This window comes from Catharus ustulatus, chromosome 7 (genome assembly GCF_009819885.2).
Source record: "Catharus ustulatus isolate bCatUst1 chromosome 7, bCatUst1.pri.v2, whole genome shotgun sequence".
NCBI classification, from domain to species: Eukaryota; Metazoa; Chordata; class Aves; order Passeriformes; family Turdidae; genus Catharus; species Catharus ustulatus.
Genome location: NC_046227.1, coordinates 23099524 through 23115971, shown reverse-complemented (window position 1 = coordinate 23115971; position 16448 = coordinate 23099524). Strand labels below are relative to the sequence as shown.

General features: G+C 54.6%; 2 protein-coding genes across 3 annotated transcripts in view; both read right to left on the bottom strand.

Moving 5' to 3' along the window:
* Window positions 1–3779, bottom strand: part of CFAP65 (cilia and flagella associated protein 65) — a 30450-nt gene extending 26671 nt beyond the window's left edge. For both annotated transcript variants that reach the window (XM_033064377.1, XM_033064378.1), the window contains exons 1-5: window positions 3703–3779; window positions 3104–3166; window positions 2650–2804; window positions 1867–1969; window positions 273–439 (exon numbers count right to left, since the gene is read on the bottom strand). In XM_033064377.1, the coding sequence (XP_032920268.1) occupies window positions 273–439; window positions 1867–1969; window positions 2650–2804; window positions 3104–3166 (488 nt within the window). In that variant the 5' untranslated portion in view covers window positions 3703–3779. The remainder of the gene's footprint in view (window positions 1–272; window positions 440–1866; window positions 1970–2649; window positions 2805–3103; window positions 3167–3702) is intronic.
* Window positions 3780–6864: 3085 nt separating this feature from the next.
* On the bottom strand, window positions 6865–15222 carry LOC116998892 (motor neuron and pancreas homeobox protein 1-like). The gene is made up of 3 exons (XM_033065053.1): window positions 14787–15222; window positions 7778–7938; window positions 6865–7259 (listed from the first exon to the last, which is right to left on the bottom strand). Exons 1-3 carry the CDS (start codon window positions 15220–15222, stop codon window positions 6951–6953), a joined length of 906 nt encoding a protein of 301 aa, XP_032920944.1. The 3' UTR covers window positions 6865–6950.
* Window positions 15223–16448: the final 1226 nt, after the last annotated feature.

Genomic DNA, 16448 nt, shown 5'->3' with positions numbered 1-16448 from the left:
GCTTGTCCTTATCTAGTTCCTGTGCATGAATGGTTCTCAGCATATGCTAGCAACAAACAGATGTGAGATGCCAAGATGTGCCCAAGTAACCTGTACTACCATTCTGCTGCCTTTTCTGCCAAGACCTCAGGGAAGGCAGAGTTTTGCTCCCGTCAAGGCAGCCAACAGAACTAATAACCATTGGAAAGAGTTGCATTCACTGGAGAGTCCAAGAAAGTAGCAAAATACCTGACAAAACAAAAAGAGTGTTTGCTTAGCCACCTCTCACTCACCCAATGTTGCACACAGGAAACGTTGCCTCTGTAGCATCGTGGATAGCACAGGCAGGCAACTGGACAGCAGCCGGGATGGACAGACAGAAGCGTGGAAGCATACCGTGCAGGGCAACAGAGAACTCACCCTCAGCTTTTGTAAAGAAGATGTTGTCTTCATAATCCCTCTGCACAGAAAAGCAAAGGGAGACATCAGTTAGATGGATTCCATCTTGCAGGTGCTGCAGTTGCACCTATGAATATCTGTCACCTTCACCTCTGCAAGTGTTGGGGAAAAAATATGTTAGCAATGGAGGCACCAGTGGAGGCCTCTGTGCAGGACAGAGAGCATATGAATCACTCAGAAAAGGCAGGCAGAGTGGAAGGTATTCAGGCACACTCCTCTGTCAGGGAACACACACACACCCTCACGGAGAGCAGCTGAAGGCCACATTAGTTTCACCTGGTTTGTTTCCATGCAGATGGATTTCTTTCATTATTTTCAATATCCCAATTCAGCTGAACTGAAGCATGTAGTCTTTCTCTGAGCTCCATGAGCACAGAAGTATTAATCTTTGATTAAATGCTTTGTCAACTAGAGATCCAAGTAGATAACTTAAAGATGCAGCATTGACACTGCAGCACTGTGTACAAATAGCCTCAGGACATCTGCTAACCAGCCAAGGTGGAAGGAATTGAAAGATATGTGTTTTCTATTCTTCTATTCTTCTGTCACCTCTCCTGAGTAACACTTATACAGGTAAGGAGAGACCTTGGACACTGCAGCACGCACAGTCCTTGCTCTCTCTAAGAAAGGCAGCCTCCTGCTTTAGCAACTGATGTGCTGCAGACAAACTATTCACTGAAAATGGAACGAGGCCAGTAGCTTATTTCATAAAGGGAACACTGAACAGTCATCAGAAAATCATTATACTAAGAGAGCAGGGTACTGGGAATCTGTCCAATGACTATGCTCTATGGCTAGAACAGAGATACACATCAAAGACATACAGCGATCAACAGGAGCCAGAGATCAACACTCAGAGCCAAGACAGACACTACAAACAACCTGAAAATCAAGAAAAGGGTCTGGATAAAAAGAATCACTGCCACTTAAAATAAAGCTTAAAGAAATACCCTCCATCCAAAAGAAGGGAGGCCCTCGACATATCCCTTCAGAAAACCCTTGAATGTGAGGCTCTGGAATCTCCTGTAGCAAGGCAGAAAGTGAGTTCCTCAACCCAAGCTTCTGCACTAAAACCACCTAGATGTGTTTCCTTGGGATCAAACCAGGTGTGGGCAGTTCAAACACTTCATCTTACTGAGCTGGAAGACAGAAGTAGTACATGAAAACCTGGGAATACTTTTTGTTAGAATTGCTATCATAACTACTGGCAAACTCTGCAGAGAAGTCAGGGATTAGGGGTCCCTCAGGTAATGAAGATGTGGAGATACCAGGAAGGTCATTCTGCCCACTCCTTCTATGCTAGAATTTCCCCAAGGACTCATGCATTCAAGTGAAAACAAATCAGAAAGGACAAGAGAGACAGAGGCCCACTGCCCTCTCCCGGAACGCAGCCTGAGCCCGAGAGCAGTTGTGATGTTGCTGCTTTACCTTTTCACTGGGCCGGAAAACGATGGGCAGAGTTACAGAAATACCAGGGTTCAGAGTAATCGGCTGCGGGAAAACAGTGAAGAAGAATGGCGTGGAAGGAGCTCTAGACAACAAAATCAAAACAAGAGATTTCGTCTGAGGGTGGGCAGCTTAAGTTAGACAGCAGAAAAGAGAAGAAACAACCAACACGTCCAGACCCCACAATTTAGAAACACTTTACATGCTGGACCCCAAGGGTACTTTGGCAGCAAAATAGTAGAGAGAGACAGAACCCGGGTGTGCTGAATACCTATTCCCAGCTCTAAGTACCTACCCCTTCCTTGAACAATATTTTACGTTTTCAGGACATGCAGTATGAGCAAAACACATAGGGCATTTGCGTTTCAGAGCAGGGAGGGTTACAGGGACTGCTGGAAAGGCTCAACATCCAGAGGGACTCCGGGAGCAATGGTTTTAGGTCACACTAGTGACTGGCTGGCATACATCCACAATTAAAATCTCACTAGACTGGAAATGCCTCACAGACAGAAGTATCAGCAAAACAGAATTTAAAACAAGGCATTTCATTTAACAGACTTCTGCCAGGAACAAGGCCTGTGTTTCTGAATTAGCAGGTTTCTGTCCTGCAACGTAAGGGTGCACACGTTGTCTCCAGCACAGCACTCAAGGGGAGAGAGGGAAGGTGAATCTGAGAAAAGGTGCTGATGTGACTGATACAGCAGGAGGAGTGAGGATGCAGAGAGAGCGTGAGGAGTACAAAGGACAAACAAACTTCCCACGCACCTGTAACTCAGCTTCTGGGCTTTCCCATGAACATTTTTCAAGGTCAGGTGTTTGATCATCTCTTTTCCTAGTTCCCAGCCACGCCAAGTGAGTGTTTCAGGCACCTCAATGCCCCAGAATGTGACCTTCTTCTTCTTTGTCTCTCTTGTAGACACCTTAGGGAGCAGCAGTTTGGGAGGAAGGGAGGAGAAATCACTGAAACAGCCTTTTATCTATGCTAAGCGTTTCTGACTCTGGCAACGGAGGAGAAGAGCCACCTCGCGGCAAAACTGCAGGAGTCTCCAAAAGCCCTGCTGCGGGCTCCCGAGGGGACACCTCCCGGCCACAGCCCAAACAGCAGATACTGAAAGGTGTGATGAACGACGGATGCAAAGGCTAAACGTTTCTTTGTTTCTCTCCCCTGCCTGCCGGACCATCCACCCACGTCAGTAGCACTCTTTGCTCCTCCACTCACCTTCCTGTCATAGCCACTCTCCTGTAAAGAGTTTTGGGGCTCGTCGTGCACCTGAGCAAGCATCTGAGAAACAAGAGGGGAAAGTCCTCACACGTGCTGCTCCTGCACCCACAAAGCCTTTGCTGCCAAGACTGGGCAGCCCCAGCGACCCGACGCCCCTGTCAGGCTCCCGGTGGAGCTGAGCCCTCCCTGCGGGGAGCAGCCCCGCTGTGTGCCCAGCTGGCAGCCGAGTCCAGCCCTCTCCGCAGACCACGGCTGTCCCGATGACCTGCGGGTCACGACTCCCAGCCCAGCCCCAGTGGAAGGGCTCTCCTTGGCGCTGGATAGCACAGCCCTGCCCACTGTCGGCCCACAGACACAGTACAGCAAAGCTGTGCTTTGGAGCCTGGCCCCTCGAGCTCCGTAAGGATGACTGTGGCAGGATCCTGTTCCCTACAGCGAGCGCCTGCCCAGCTCCCTGGGGCACAGCCCGCTCCACTATAACCCTGCTTGCCCCGGAGCGGAGCAGAAACCCGGGCCCCGAGTCATCATCGCCCCCGGGCCAGTGCGGCCCCCTCGATCCCGGCCCGGCTTCCTAAAGCACCGGGAGCCCGGGGCACCTCGGTGCCGTCCCGATCCCGGTCCAGTCACTGAGCGCCATGCGGGCCGGCCGCGTTGCCATGGAGATGGACGCAGCGGCTCCCGGAGCCCGACGGCGGCCGGCGCGGGTCAGTTCGCGCGGGCAGCGGCCGCCAGGGGGCGGCGGAGGGACGCGCAGGCACGGGGAGAGGGACTGGGACCGGGACAGGGAGAGGGACCGGGACCGGGAGAGGGCACGGGCAGGCGGGGGGCAGAACTTGGAGGGGTGAAGGACGCCGGTGAGGAGTTCTCAGGGGTGCGGGGGAGACAGAGATCAAGGGCAAGCGGGAAGTTCAGGGGCAAGGAGATGGAGGAGGGCGGGTGGAAGAGGGAGGGATGCAGGGATGCAGGAGAGAGCGTGGGACAAGGGGTGTTGGGGATGAGTGCAGGGGAGGGCGGCAGCATAAAGCTGAGTCAGCAAAGAGGGGCCGCGAAGACCGTGGGTGCATCGGATGGATGAGTGAGGACAGTGTGGGGATTGCAGGGTGGCAAGGGGTCACAGGCTGCAGCAGGCTGGAGTGCTCTCATAGAGATGGAGTGACACCTTATGGGGCCAGGTCACCCTAAGCTCCTTGGAGCATTGGTGACACAAGTAACAAGTTGTTATCATTGCCAGAAGTAGTTATGGGGCCAAGACCAGCAAAGGCACAGAGGGTGGGGAGCCCTGGCTGCAGGAGCCCATCAGGTATCACTCTCATGGGGTACCATCCCCATCGTGGGAGCATCCTACATCCCAGAGTCCTGGATGAGCCTCAAGGAGACAGGACCTTCATTTTTCCTGTGGGGAGGGACAGATAGTGCCTCCAGGGTGTGCAGGTGGAGAGTGGGGCTGGCCACATCAAACAGTACAGAGAAGGTGCCAGGGCAGAGGCAGGAAGGAGATGCAGCCTTAATGGCATTTGTCCATGTGTACAAATGAGTCATCCAGTTAAGCAGCCCAGCTGTAAATCAGCACTCTAACTCTTCCAGCATCAGTTGTGTCCCCTCCTCTGTCCCCCTAGCTTTGGATGAGTGCCTGGCTCCTCCAGAAACAACCTCATAAATAACAGCAACAAAACAAACCCTCTTGCAGCCACGGTGGGCCTGAGTGCACCAGGCGCGAGATGAACGCCTCCCATCCATCACTTTAATGATTGTACTCTGGAAATTAAACCTGTCACGGCCCATCAAGGTGAACGTTTTAAGCCTGTGACATGCCTTCAGCTCCCCTCCTCCTTCCTGGCATTTTTGTTGCTTTCCTTCTTGCCTTTTCCTCTCTGCCTCTACCATTCCCGTTCCCCCATTTCAGCCCTGCTCGAGTGTGTGATACTCCCTGTGGTTTCCTGCTGAGCCAGGTTCATATCAGGTGATAGATGTCTTTGTCCCTGATGCTCCTGCAGCCATGGGCCATGCCCAGTCCTGTGTTTCTGCTGGGAGCTGGAACAGCTCTCCTGGAGCAATGGGTCTCTCCTCCTCTGTTGTCCCCACAGGGCAATAGCAGGGAATTAGATACCATCCTTTCATGCTTCCCCATCCCCTCCTTTCCTTGTATTTCCCCCCGCTGCCACACACACCACATTCTTTTCTCTCTTGCCCCATGTTTCATCATGGCTCAGGCTCCCGGCACCTGCTCCTACCCTAGCTCCTATCTACCCCTTGGAGCAAGGGCTGCAGCCTCCCCGGAAGCTGAGGTCCCCACTGGGCAATTCCAGGGGTCTGGACACCTGCATGTCTTGAGATGGACTGCCTGGGGAGAGGGAACCCGGGCAGTGAGGATGCCATGTACCCTGGGGGAAACTGCTGAGCTGCCAGCAGCCACTGTGGGTCACTGTCCCCCCACAGTCATCCATCTGTCTGTCCGTCTCAATGCTCCTGTCTCCTGTCACCTGCTTCTCCCACCCAGCCCTCTGTCCATCGCATCTGTCCCCCTGCCCAGGGTGCTGCCCCCAGACACTGACAGGCTTTTCCCAGCCTTGCGATGTGTGACAGCCCCGCACCAACGCTTACCTGTCCCTTCCATCACCGTCTGCCAGAGATGACACAGGATTCCACAAGGACTGCTGCGCTTCCGCAACTCCCACCCCCACAAGTCCCGGGGCAGACAGCCCTCCCTGCCACCCTCAGGCAGAGCCAGGGAGAGGAGAGGACAGCAGGATGTGGGACAGGAGGGACATCACGGTCTGTCTGGGAGTGGGTCACCCACCCCGGTCCGGCCGGCTCCACCCCTGCAGCGCTACAGGCACTGGAGTGGTGAAGCAGGGCTACCCCCTCTGCCTTCACGGCCATCTCAGCACCCCAAGGGAAGAACCAGTAAGTGTATAGGAAGCATGGGAGATCTATAGGGCCTTCCAGGACCCTCCAGCATCCTGTGAGGACATGGGCAGCCTGCTTACTTGAGTCAGTGCTTAACCCCAGTGCTTCTAAGGAAGTGGAAAAGGGTGTCTGTCATCATCCTGCTACCAAGGGTTGATTTCAGCCCAGTCAGAGTGAACAAAATCCCAAGAGCATAATAAAATAAGCCCAGAGAGGAACTTAGAGAGGTTAAGCATCACCATGGGAAAAGGGGAGCTCACCATAGCACTGAACCTTTACAGACTGAGCACTTTCCTGCCTTCCTTCTCCCCTGCTTATTTGGGGCAGTTCCACACCAATGCAACCAGGCTAATTGCAGCATGGAAAACAGCATCAGCTTTGCTTCACAGGACAGTTTTGCCCTGCAAAGACCCTATCAGAGATGCTACTGGTACAGGAGAAGGCAAGGCAGGCTGACATGGGCATCCTTCCCAGCTCTTCATTCCACCAAGGGGAAGGACAAGCTCGGACCACACCAGCATGTGCTGCTCCAGACACTGTCAGATCTGTAGGGACGTGGCAGTGTAGTCAAAGAAGGGTCCAGGGTCCCTCTCTTCCAGCTGTGCCAGCAGACTGCCAGCTGTCCAAGTTTGGTCTCCCCACCTTTTTCCCTAGAGACCTGGTAAGACAGCACAGTAGCAGGACAGGGGATTTTCCCATCCCCTAAGGAAAAGCACAGGCATCCAGATAAGAGCTTTATAGGGGAAGGATCTTGGGACTCCTCCAGATACACACAGAGGAATAATTACAAGTTAAATAGGATCCAAACACACATAACTTAAAGGGCAGCAGGTGCCCTGCAGCCCCCTGCTCCTTCCAGGCACAGTCTGTGTCTGCCAGCAAAGAGACCCCCCAAAACACAGCCCGGCCCCTCTCCCCAGCTGGCTCCATTTGCCTTTCACAACACAGAGCCAATCTTCCTCTCTGTGGCACCCATCTCGTCCTCCTCCTCTTCCTCGCCCCCCGAGCAAGATGAGTCCGGACCATAGCTCAGCTCGGTGGTGCTGCAGTGCAGGAAGCCTGAGTCAGGGCTGTGCCCCACAAACTCGGGGCTTTTGGCAGCTTGTCCCTGGGGCTCGCCAGGCAGCAGCTTCTCGCAGGTTTTGCTGAGCCCTCGTTGCTTCTCAGCCTCCACCTGAGCCCCCTGCTCCTTGGCCTTGCGACTCCGCTTCCACTTCATGCGGCGGTTCTGGAACCAGATCTTCACCTGCCAAGGGAAAGCATCCAGGGGAGAGGATGTACCCTGCCCCATCCTGTCCCCACTCATCCCCTCACCTTCCCTACATGGAGGGCCCCCCCAAATCTCTTCATTGTGGGACATCCCATGATGCTACAGGTATGTGCAAAGAGGCTGAGGTTGTCATGGGGAGAGGAATAATGGGGACCACTGCCTTCCCCCATCCAGCCTCCAGCCAAGGATATCCACAGGGACATTTTCATTTTAGCCCCACAAAAAAACCCCTCCCATGGCATATTGAGGGATGGGAAGGCTCTGAAACCCAAGTTGGGGGTGCCAGGTAAAAAGAGGAGCAGTATTTCTAGGGTGCCCTTCCCAAGAGAAGAGCCTGGAGCCCACCAGGTAGGTCTCTGCAGGAGATACCCTGGAAGGGGCCCTGGTGGGAGCAGTGGGGTGTGGGGCTGATGGCATTAACATTCCCCATGACCCTGACTTGCCCCCAAGGCAGTTCCATGGTGCTATGCTCCATCCCCCCAGGGCCAAGGTACCTGTGTCTCAGTGAGCATCAGTGACGTGGCCACCTCAAAACGCTTGGGTCTGGACAGATACTTGTTGAGCTTGAACTGGTTCTCCAGCTCCAGGAGCTGTTGGCTGGTGAATGCTGTGCGGGGCCGACGGCACTTCCCCATCAAGCCAGACTGTGGGGCAGCTGTAGAGCAGACAGTGGGTGGGTGTCAGGGGACAGCAGAGTGGTAGGGGGACAACCCCTCAGCAAACTCAGGATGAGGAGGAAGGTGAATGTCTCCATCATCTCCCACCCCAATAATGGCTTTATTGCCTGATAGAAACCAGTGAGATATGTTATCAGGCTTCGGTGTACAACTGGGATCAGTTCTGTGACTGAAATTAATTCTCTTTTTTTATTGCTGGGCCGCACAGGTGGCAGCTCAACGGCCAGGGGCTGCGGCGGGGCTGTCCGTGAGCACCCATATCTCGCCTGCAGCCCTTGAAGGCAGAGCGGCACTGAATCAGGAGGCAGCAGGAACAAAGGGACCTTTGAGAGTCCAGCACGGGGTTGCTGCCGCACTCTGTTTGATCCTTGCTTATCTCCTCTCCACTGGCTTTATTGTCCCCCTGGGGTTCAGCTTCTACTGCTTCTCCCAGCACCACAGGGGCAATCAAACCCAGGGGTTTGCAGCTGGGAATAAAGTGCTGGAGCAGCAGGGAGGGGTGTGGGGGAGAGTGGTGGGGGTGGTGATAGTGGGCACTAATGCAGCAGGACCTTGGCACATCCCTGCTGACACATCTTGGACAACAAGATGGAGCATCCTGGCCCCAAAAGTGTGCCATGCTTGGCAAGGGCCACTCTAACTCACCCACTTTCCTGGGCATGGGGCACCAATCATGTTATCTCCCCCAGATTCCAGCTTTGATCCCAACCAGCCCATCTCCCAAGGTGTCCACTGAGCCCTTCACAAACACTGATGACGCAAGAGGCAGGAATTTATGAAAGAGGTATTAACTGATCACAACACAGGTTTGATCCCAAGTACCTGGATGCTGGGTGGGTCAGAGAGAACACAGCCTAGGTTAGGGCTGTGCAAACACCTCATGGGAGCAAGATAGACACAACCCCTTCTTCTGCCTGTAGCCCTCAGTGCCAGGAGAGACAGTCTGTGGGACATACCTTGTAACCACCAGCCAGTTAAACAAGGGACTGACTGAAACAGAGACACATTGTGCCAACGATTCTGACACACACGAGGCATTATTTTGCATATGAAATATATTCAAGGCTAAAACCGAATGAGAGGTTCAAAAGATGTCCAGGACAAGCACAGATGAAAGATGTCTCAGCTCTGCAGAGTTCAGCAGCCATCTGAGCTCTGACGCTGTGGATGCTTTGGCCGTACAAACCCTCCACAGAGACATGGGACCAAACAGGTCTGCAAAGGCTTCCTCTGGCCAAGGAAAGGAGGTGTTATGGGATCCAGCATCTGCAGGGATGGGGCAGCCCAAGCTAACATCCTTTGCAGCTGGGGAGGGAAAGGCCAGGGATGCATCAGAAAGAACTGGAAGGAAAATGCTGGTGAGGAGCACAACACAGAGCAGCCCCAGGCAGTGTCCAGCAGCCCAAGGACTCTGGGTCCCAATGAGCCTCCTTTGCTGACAGAGACAGGACGGTGGCTGGAGTATCTGGAGCCCCAGAGTCCCACCCTGCACCAAGGCTGCACTGTGCAGTGTGGCTGTACCACGTCAGGGAAGTTCCTCTTTCTGAGCATGGAGAAAGAGAACGGAAGAGGTTGTGCCCTCTCAGCATCCAATGATCCAGGAGTTCTGTGCTTTCTGGGGCTGGAATATCCAGGAGTGAAGAGATATATTCCCAGTCTGAATTCCCCACTCCAAAGCAGAGAGCCCAGGGCTCAGCTCCTAGGGCATTGCATCCTGGCTCCAGGGAGCACAGAAATCCTACAGACCAACCTGAAATGCTCCTCTGTGCCTCCTCTAGCAAGGTCATATGCGACCAGACTAAAATCAGATGTGGGAAGAAGTCCCTCACAGAAGAATCTCAATCCTAAAAGCAATGCAAGTTTGGTCTGTCCAGCTTCAGAGGAGCTTGGAAGGCAGCCTCCTTTGACAACACCCTCTCAAGGGACTCACTTTTCCCCAGGTAAGATGCTGATGAAAAGAAGAACAGAAAGTTTGTCCAAAAAAAAAACAAACACATATGTCCCAAATAACTACCAATTCAGGGGACTGATTTCTGGAGTATGGTCCTGCTGCCAGCCCCAATTTCTCCTTCTCAGCATCCAATTCAGCTTCAGTGCGGTGTGTCCATTACAAAGATTGAACAGAACTTTGGAAACTCATCCTGCCTCCTGCCCTAGTGCTGACAAAAAACAAACCAATCCTCAAACCCCTCTGTGGTGCTGTCATACAGTTCAACCCACCACTAGTCCAATTCCCAGCCTACAGAGTGAGAGGCCACCTTATCTGTGACCTCCTCTGACAATACACCCTTCAGCAGCTATAATTACCCATGACCACTGCTCCCCACTGTGACTCATTCAAGATTTGGCCTCCACACCAGGTGGAATAAGCCCAAGCCAATATAGCTGACCTTCAGCCACCCATGGCAGCAGGTTTTCCTGGATCTGAATGACCAACACCTCTGGCATCAGCTCTGCTGTTACCTTTCCTAAAGGGCTCTAGCTCTTCTGTGTAGAGAGAATATGAGGGAAGAGGATCTGCAGATTCTCACTGGGGAAAGAAAAAAGGAAGGAGGTAGAAGTTGAGACTGAGGGAATGAGATAGTGGCTGGTAGTAGCTCCAGCCTGCCCTGCCAGTGTGCATTGTTGAGTCCCATTCCTCCCTGTCCTGTGGCAGGCTGCCACACAGACAAAGAATCCTCCCAAGGGGTGCACAGCAAACATACCCAGGGCTTACCTTCTCCAGTGTCAACCAAGCTATGAACCCATCCCTATCACATTCAGCATCTCAGAAAGAATTACCCTTTGGGAAAGCTCTCTATCTTAACCAGTTCCTACCAAAAGACCACTGACTGCCTCAGCATCACACCTTTGCTTGCGAAAGGATTTATTATCTTCTCAGCCATCTCCTCTAGCACTCCATCCAGGATCAGAGCTTGTTTCAACATCCCTTCAGCCTGGCGGGGCTTGGACCCACTGATGGGTGCCTGGCATCTGGCTGCAGTATCAGAAAATAAATTGCTTGGCCTGAGGCCAGGAATGCCCTCTGACTCTGAGGCTAGGAGCAAGGCAGCTGCCTCCTGGATAATTAGATAAAGCTTATAAAGAATTGTTGGTTTATTTGATACAGTTCCGCCTACTTGATAACAAGGGTAATCCTAGGTTGATATTAACTCACTTGTTTTTAATTTGGTTTGTTTAACTATAGTTCACTTAACTTTGTGGTCTGGCAGATAAAGCAGAGGAAATTAACACCCTGAGTGCTTTAGGTGTTTCTCTAGATGTCAGAGCTGGGAAGGAGGGAGGTAGTCTCAGCATCAGGGTCATCACCAGAGGCTTCTTCTGATCTGCCAGCAACCCTGGCCATTATCTGTGGGGCAGCGCGTACAAGGGCACTTGCTACCTCTGCTAGCCCCTTGCTTGCTCCACCATTAAACCTCGATTACTGCCTGCCAGCTGTTTCCCAGCCCGTATTTCCAGCTAACACCAGACCACTGTACACCTGGTGAGCCTTGGAAGGCACTGCTTTTTTAACAACTCTGATAAGACTTATCCTACCTGCTCTCCTAGCCCAGCACAGCCCTCTGCCATGATGGGCAGGATCTGATCTGATGTCCAGGCCATGGAGTTAGTGAGTGGGTGATGCAAGGAAATGGTGTGCAAGGAAAGCCCTCTAAGCACCGGGTCCTGCGGAGAGGATCCTTTGTTCTTCCTCAGAGTCTACAGCTATTTGTCACTGTTCCCCACTTCCACAGCTCTCAGCTGCAGTGGGTCTCTGCATTTGGCTCCCGCCACTGCACAGCATTTCCACACTGACAAACAGGGAAGGTAAATCACAGCTCCCAAAAAAACTAATAGGCAAGGCACTCCAGTGCCAAATGCTCCCCCTGGGTGGTTCAGGAGGTGCTCAAAGCCGCAGGATAGGAATCCAGGCTGGGGATAGTGAACCTGGGCAGGCAGCATCCCTGCTTTCTGCAGCAAGGGCACACCTGCTCCTGCACCCAGGCCTTCCAGAACCCTCTCACTCCGCATTGCAGCAGAGGCAGCCAGGCACTGCACGCAGCTCTGCACAGGCAGCTCGTGAGGGAGGCACGGCTCCCGCTTGCCTCTCAGCAGGGGCACTGCTCTGAGTGAGCCCAGCACCCAAGCCCAGGCCAGGCTCCCAAGGGTACCAACTGCCTCAGGCCGTCTCCCTGGCATCCTACCACCTCACACAGGTGATAGCAGGGAGAATGCATGCAATGAATACCCACAGAGCTTACAGTTCATGGGCTGTCTTGCTGCTTCCCCCTCCCCAGGAGATCAAACTAGACCACACCTGCAAGACACTGGAAGACGTGTACTCAAAGAAGGAATTTATTCCAGAATTTAGTCCTGGAATTCCCTTTAAACACATCTCAAGGACAATCTCCCCCTCAAATGATCCATAATATATCCTAGAAGGCTTTCAGATTCATCTCTTACAGCCATCTGTTCGCTGCTCCTGGGAGAGTTAAACATGACTGGCACCAGAAGCATTGACACTTGTACTCAGTCACTCTGGAAACTTCAGCCAGGCAGGTCCGTCCACCTGTCTGTCTAGGCTGGCTGGTGGGACAGCACAAACCACAGACAGCCCAGGAGCTCTGTGCCAACAATGGAAGGCTCCTGCCCAGCCCACCACCCTCCTCAGAGAGATGACAAAGGGCTGTAGAGGCAGCACATCCTAGGTGGGTGCCCTTCCGTCCCTGCCTACCTGCACCACTGTCCCTGTCCCTGTGAGCCCAGTATGAGCCCAGACACAGCCATAACATGCAGCTGGAGCCAGTCCTGGGAAGTACAAGGAGAAGGCATGCTGCAAAGGACCCTGATTTCAGAGCTTCAGTGAGCTCACAAGAGCAAGGGCTGAAGACACTTCAGAATCCTAAGTTTATGAATGAACAGAAATAAGGATGTGAAGATGAATGAGGTTCCCTTCTGCACAGCAGAAGAACTGCTGAAGTATTTGACAGGACACTAGAGAGAAAGAATCCCCACAGCAACAGGCTCCCCAGAACAGGGAACAAACACCTTTTAGTAGGTACATGGATTGAGGCAGTGGTCACTAAGATTTAAAAATTTACAGTTTTGGCAGCTTTGGCTGCATCCTTGTTATACCTCCACATGTCTACCCTGCTTGGGATCTTCAGAATGCAGGTATGTAATACTTGGGTCAGAAACTGCTTGTCCTCCCTCTGAGTTTCCAGAGGAGCCCTGTTCAGGATTTCCCTCAAGACCCATTGACATTCTGGTCCAGTGGATTCTGCAGAGCTCCCTTTCCAAATTGTTCTCATGCCAATAATTTGGGATTGGTTTCCTTTTCATGAGGCTTTGCATACAACCAGCTGAAGAGCACATCCTGCTTTTGAGAGGAATGGTCCCAGCCAGAAGCTGCACTCAGGGCTACAGGATCAGGTGCAGTGGAGCATTCCCACTGTGGTGAAACACAATCCTGTACGAAGCTACCAGGATGCTGAGATACACCAACAGACCCAGACTCTTCAAAGATAACATGGCCTCTGCAGAGAAGCAGGAAGATGTAATAAATAATAAAGATTTTTAACTAATAAATATTTTTTTTCTTGTCTTACTGACACGTTTGAAGAGTGCACATAACCCATAGCACTGGAGGCTTGTTTTACACCTCTAGATTCACAGATGGACATTTCCTAAAGTCTAGGGAAAGCCAGATAAAGGGAGACAGAATGGAGGAAAAGACAGCCTGTTTCCCTTTAACCTGACCAGGAACAGTTTGAGGTAGGCATAATAAAGGGGATTTTTAAAGCTAATTCTCTATAATTTTTTGCACTGTTATTTATCCAGCCTTTTAAAATTATTATCTTGCAAATAGACTTCCAGATTTTTAAGACACTAGGCTCAGCTAACAAATCTGGATACTCTAACGGGGCTTTATTAACCAGTCACTCTTGGTTTAATGCACATCTTTGCCCTGACCAGATCACACTGCCAGGGGTGCCAGTTCCCCACGGGACAAGTGTCTGAAGCCAATTCTTGTTCCGTCCGTGCCCTGCAAGACCCTTCACAGCAGTGCGGGATCCGGCAGCCGCCCGCAGCCCTGGTGGTGCCCACAGGAGGGACTGGGGCAGGGCTGGAGCCCAGCACGCTGTGGGGCCGCCGGGTGCCCGCACTGAACTCACCGGCCGCTCATCCCCACGAGCCGAGCGCACGGTGGGCAGGACCCGGAGCACCGGCCCTGCCCTGCCCGGGGCACGATCCGGCCGCGCACCCAGCAGGACTCGGGCGGATTCGTTCCCAGCTGCACCGGGAGGCGTTTATTCGTTTCCCAGTGCAGGATTTTACCGCCGTTTCTTTATTTTCGTTTCCTTCCTGCCCCGCAGGAGCCCAAGGAGCCCGCAGCGCCGCGCGGGGTCAGCAGCCTGGGTAGGCGCGGTTCGGCTCGGCCGGCAGTGCTTCTCGGGGCTGTACCGGAACACCGGCGCAAGGCGAGACTTCGCCCTTCGGATCTGTTCTCCAGGGCCTCACAGCCCTCGGAGGTCTCCGGAGGACGAGCCATGTCACCCCCGCAGGCAGTGCGACACCCCACCTCTCCTCCTCCAGCCCTGCCGGGCTGGGAAGTGGGTCTGGGTACAGGAAGAGCCACGCATCGTGGACAGCCAGGAGGGCTCAATGTCCCTGCGGTGTCCCGAGCCGGACCACCGGAGGGCCTCGAAGGGGTGGGTTCGGGAAACCTCAGTCGCGGGTTGTCGAAGGGACCTGCACCCTGAAGTGCCGGCGGACGCCCCAGGGAGTTGGAAGGGCACAGAGCCGTGTTCCGCCTGACGGGAGGGTCAGTCCCCGGGTCACTCACCATTGAAGTCGGACAGCCTCGGCACCAGCATCCCGGCTCGGATCCAGTGCTCCAGCGGAAAGGAGCCGGCCACGGCCGCCTTCAGGTGCTCTGCGCCGGGCGGCGGCAGGTGCGGGATGCCGGTGTAGGCGAAGGCGGGGTGCTGGCCCCCCAGGGTCGGGAGCGGGTACACGGCGGGCGGATAGAGGGCCGGCAGGGCGCCGAGCCCGGGGCCAGAGAGATGCAGCAAGCCGGGCTTGGGGACGAAGCCGGCCGGAGCGAGGGGCGCAGCGGCCGGGGCTGCCCGCGGTGAGGGGGTGTCGGAGCGCCCGGCGGGGCCGGGGCTCGCCGAGGGGCTCCCGGGGCTCAGCCCCGGCGGGGAGGCGCTCCGCGCCGGCTCTTCGGCCAGGAGCGCTTCGATGCGGAAGTTTTGGGACTTCTCCATGGGCTTGTGCATGGCCCTGCCCCGTGCGGAGCCGTCGAGCCCTCCGGCGCCCCACCGCTCCCCTGCCAGGGCACAGCCCGGCCGGCCAGCCCCGGGCCAGCCCCGGCACCGGCGGGCATGCACCCGCGGGGCCGCGCCGCGCTCAGCGGGGCTGCCCTCGAGGGCAGCCCTCTCTCCGCTCCGCCTCCCGGGCACTCGCTCGCTCGACGGCACCGGGGTGGGTTTTAACCCCCTCTCCACCTACCCCAGCTCCCCATTGGCTCCGCTCCGGCCCCCCGCCCTCCCTACCGGCCGCCCTCCTCCTGCTTCCGCAGCCCCCGGACACAGCAGCGGGCACACGGCAGGGACTGACCTAGGCTACTCTGCCCCTTCCCCAGCCCCTCCACTCCCAGAGCTCTCCCCAGCCGGCAGGAGCCACTCAGGGAGCGGAGCCCATCATCGTGATCCAGAGCCCCGTGGCAGGGAAGCAGGTCTATGGTTGCAGCTACTGGAGGAGATCTGGAGAGATTAGACAGACTTCAGCACATGTAGGCAAAGCCCTGCTGGGCTCTAATGGTGCCCTGGCACTTGGAGGGCAGAGTGCTTAGCTGGGAGGGCAGGAGAGGCGCTCACTCACCAGCAGTCTCCTTGCATCCTGTGCACTTGGGATCACCACCTGTGCCCAGCTGTGCTGTTTCCCATTGCATCACTGCGACCCAGGGAGATCAGTGGACCTGAACTGAACACACACAGCACACGCCACCCTCCATCACCCATGTCTGTCCAAGATGCCAACCCAGCAGGGGCATACAGGCAGATTGTTACTCATTTGCCTGGTCAATGTGTGCAACAGCTTCCTCCTTTCCATTGCCTGAGCCCAGCACCAAACAGCTTCACTGAGTGGCCCGAGATCCTTCTATGGGAGGACACACAATATCCCTTTTCAGATGCCTCCCTGGGAGACAGAATGGCAGGAATTAGCCCCATGGAAAGCTCAGAGCTGGATTTGCTCAGAAGGGGATTTGGGGTGACTGTCATCCCCCAGTGATACACCTGACTTGGTCAGAAGGTAGTGAGCGTGGAACAGTGTTCCTTTCCACCTCGGCTCAGCTGCTCCAACCTGTCTACCAGCAGGGAGGCTGTAGGGCTCCCCTCTTCTCCCCCCACTCCATCCCCCTCTGCTTTCCCAGGACACAATGTCCCCACAAGCAAAAGGACACCAAGCACTTTCTCTCCCCCCCATGTGAATTGCCAGCACA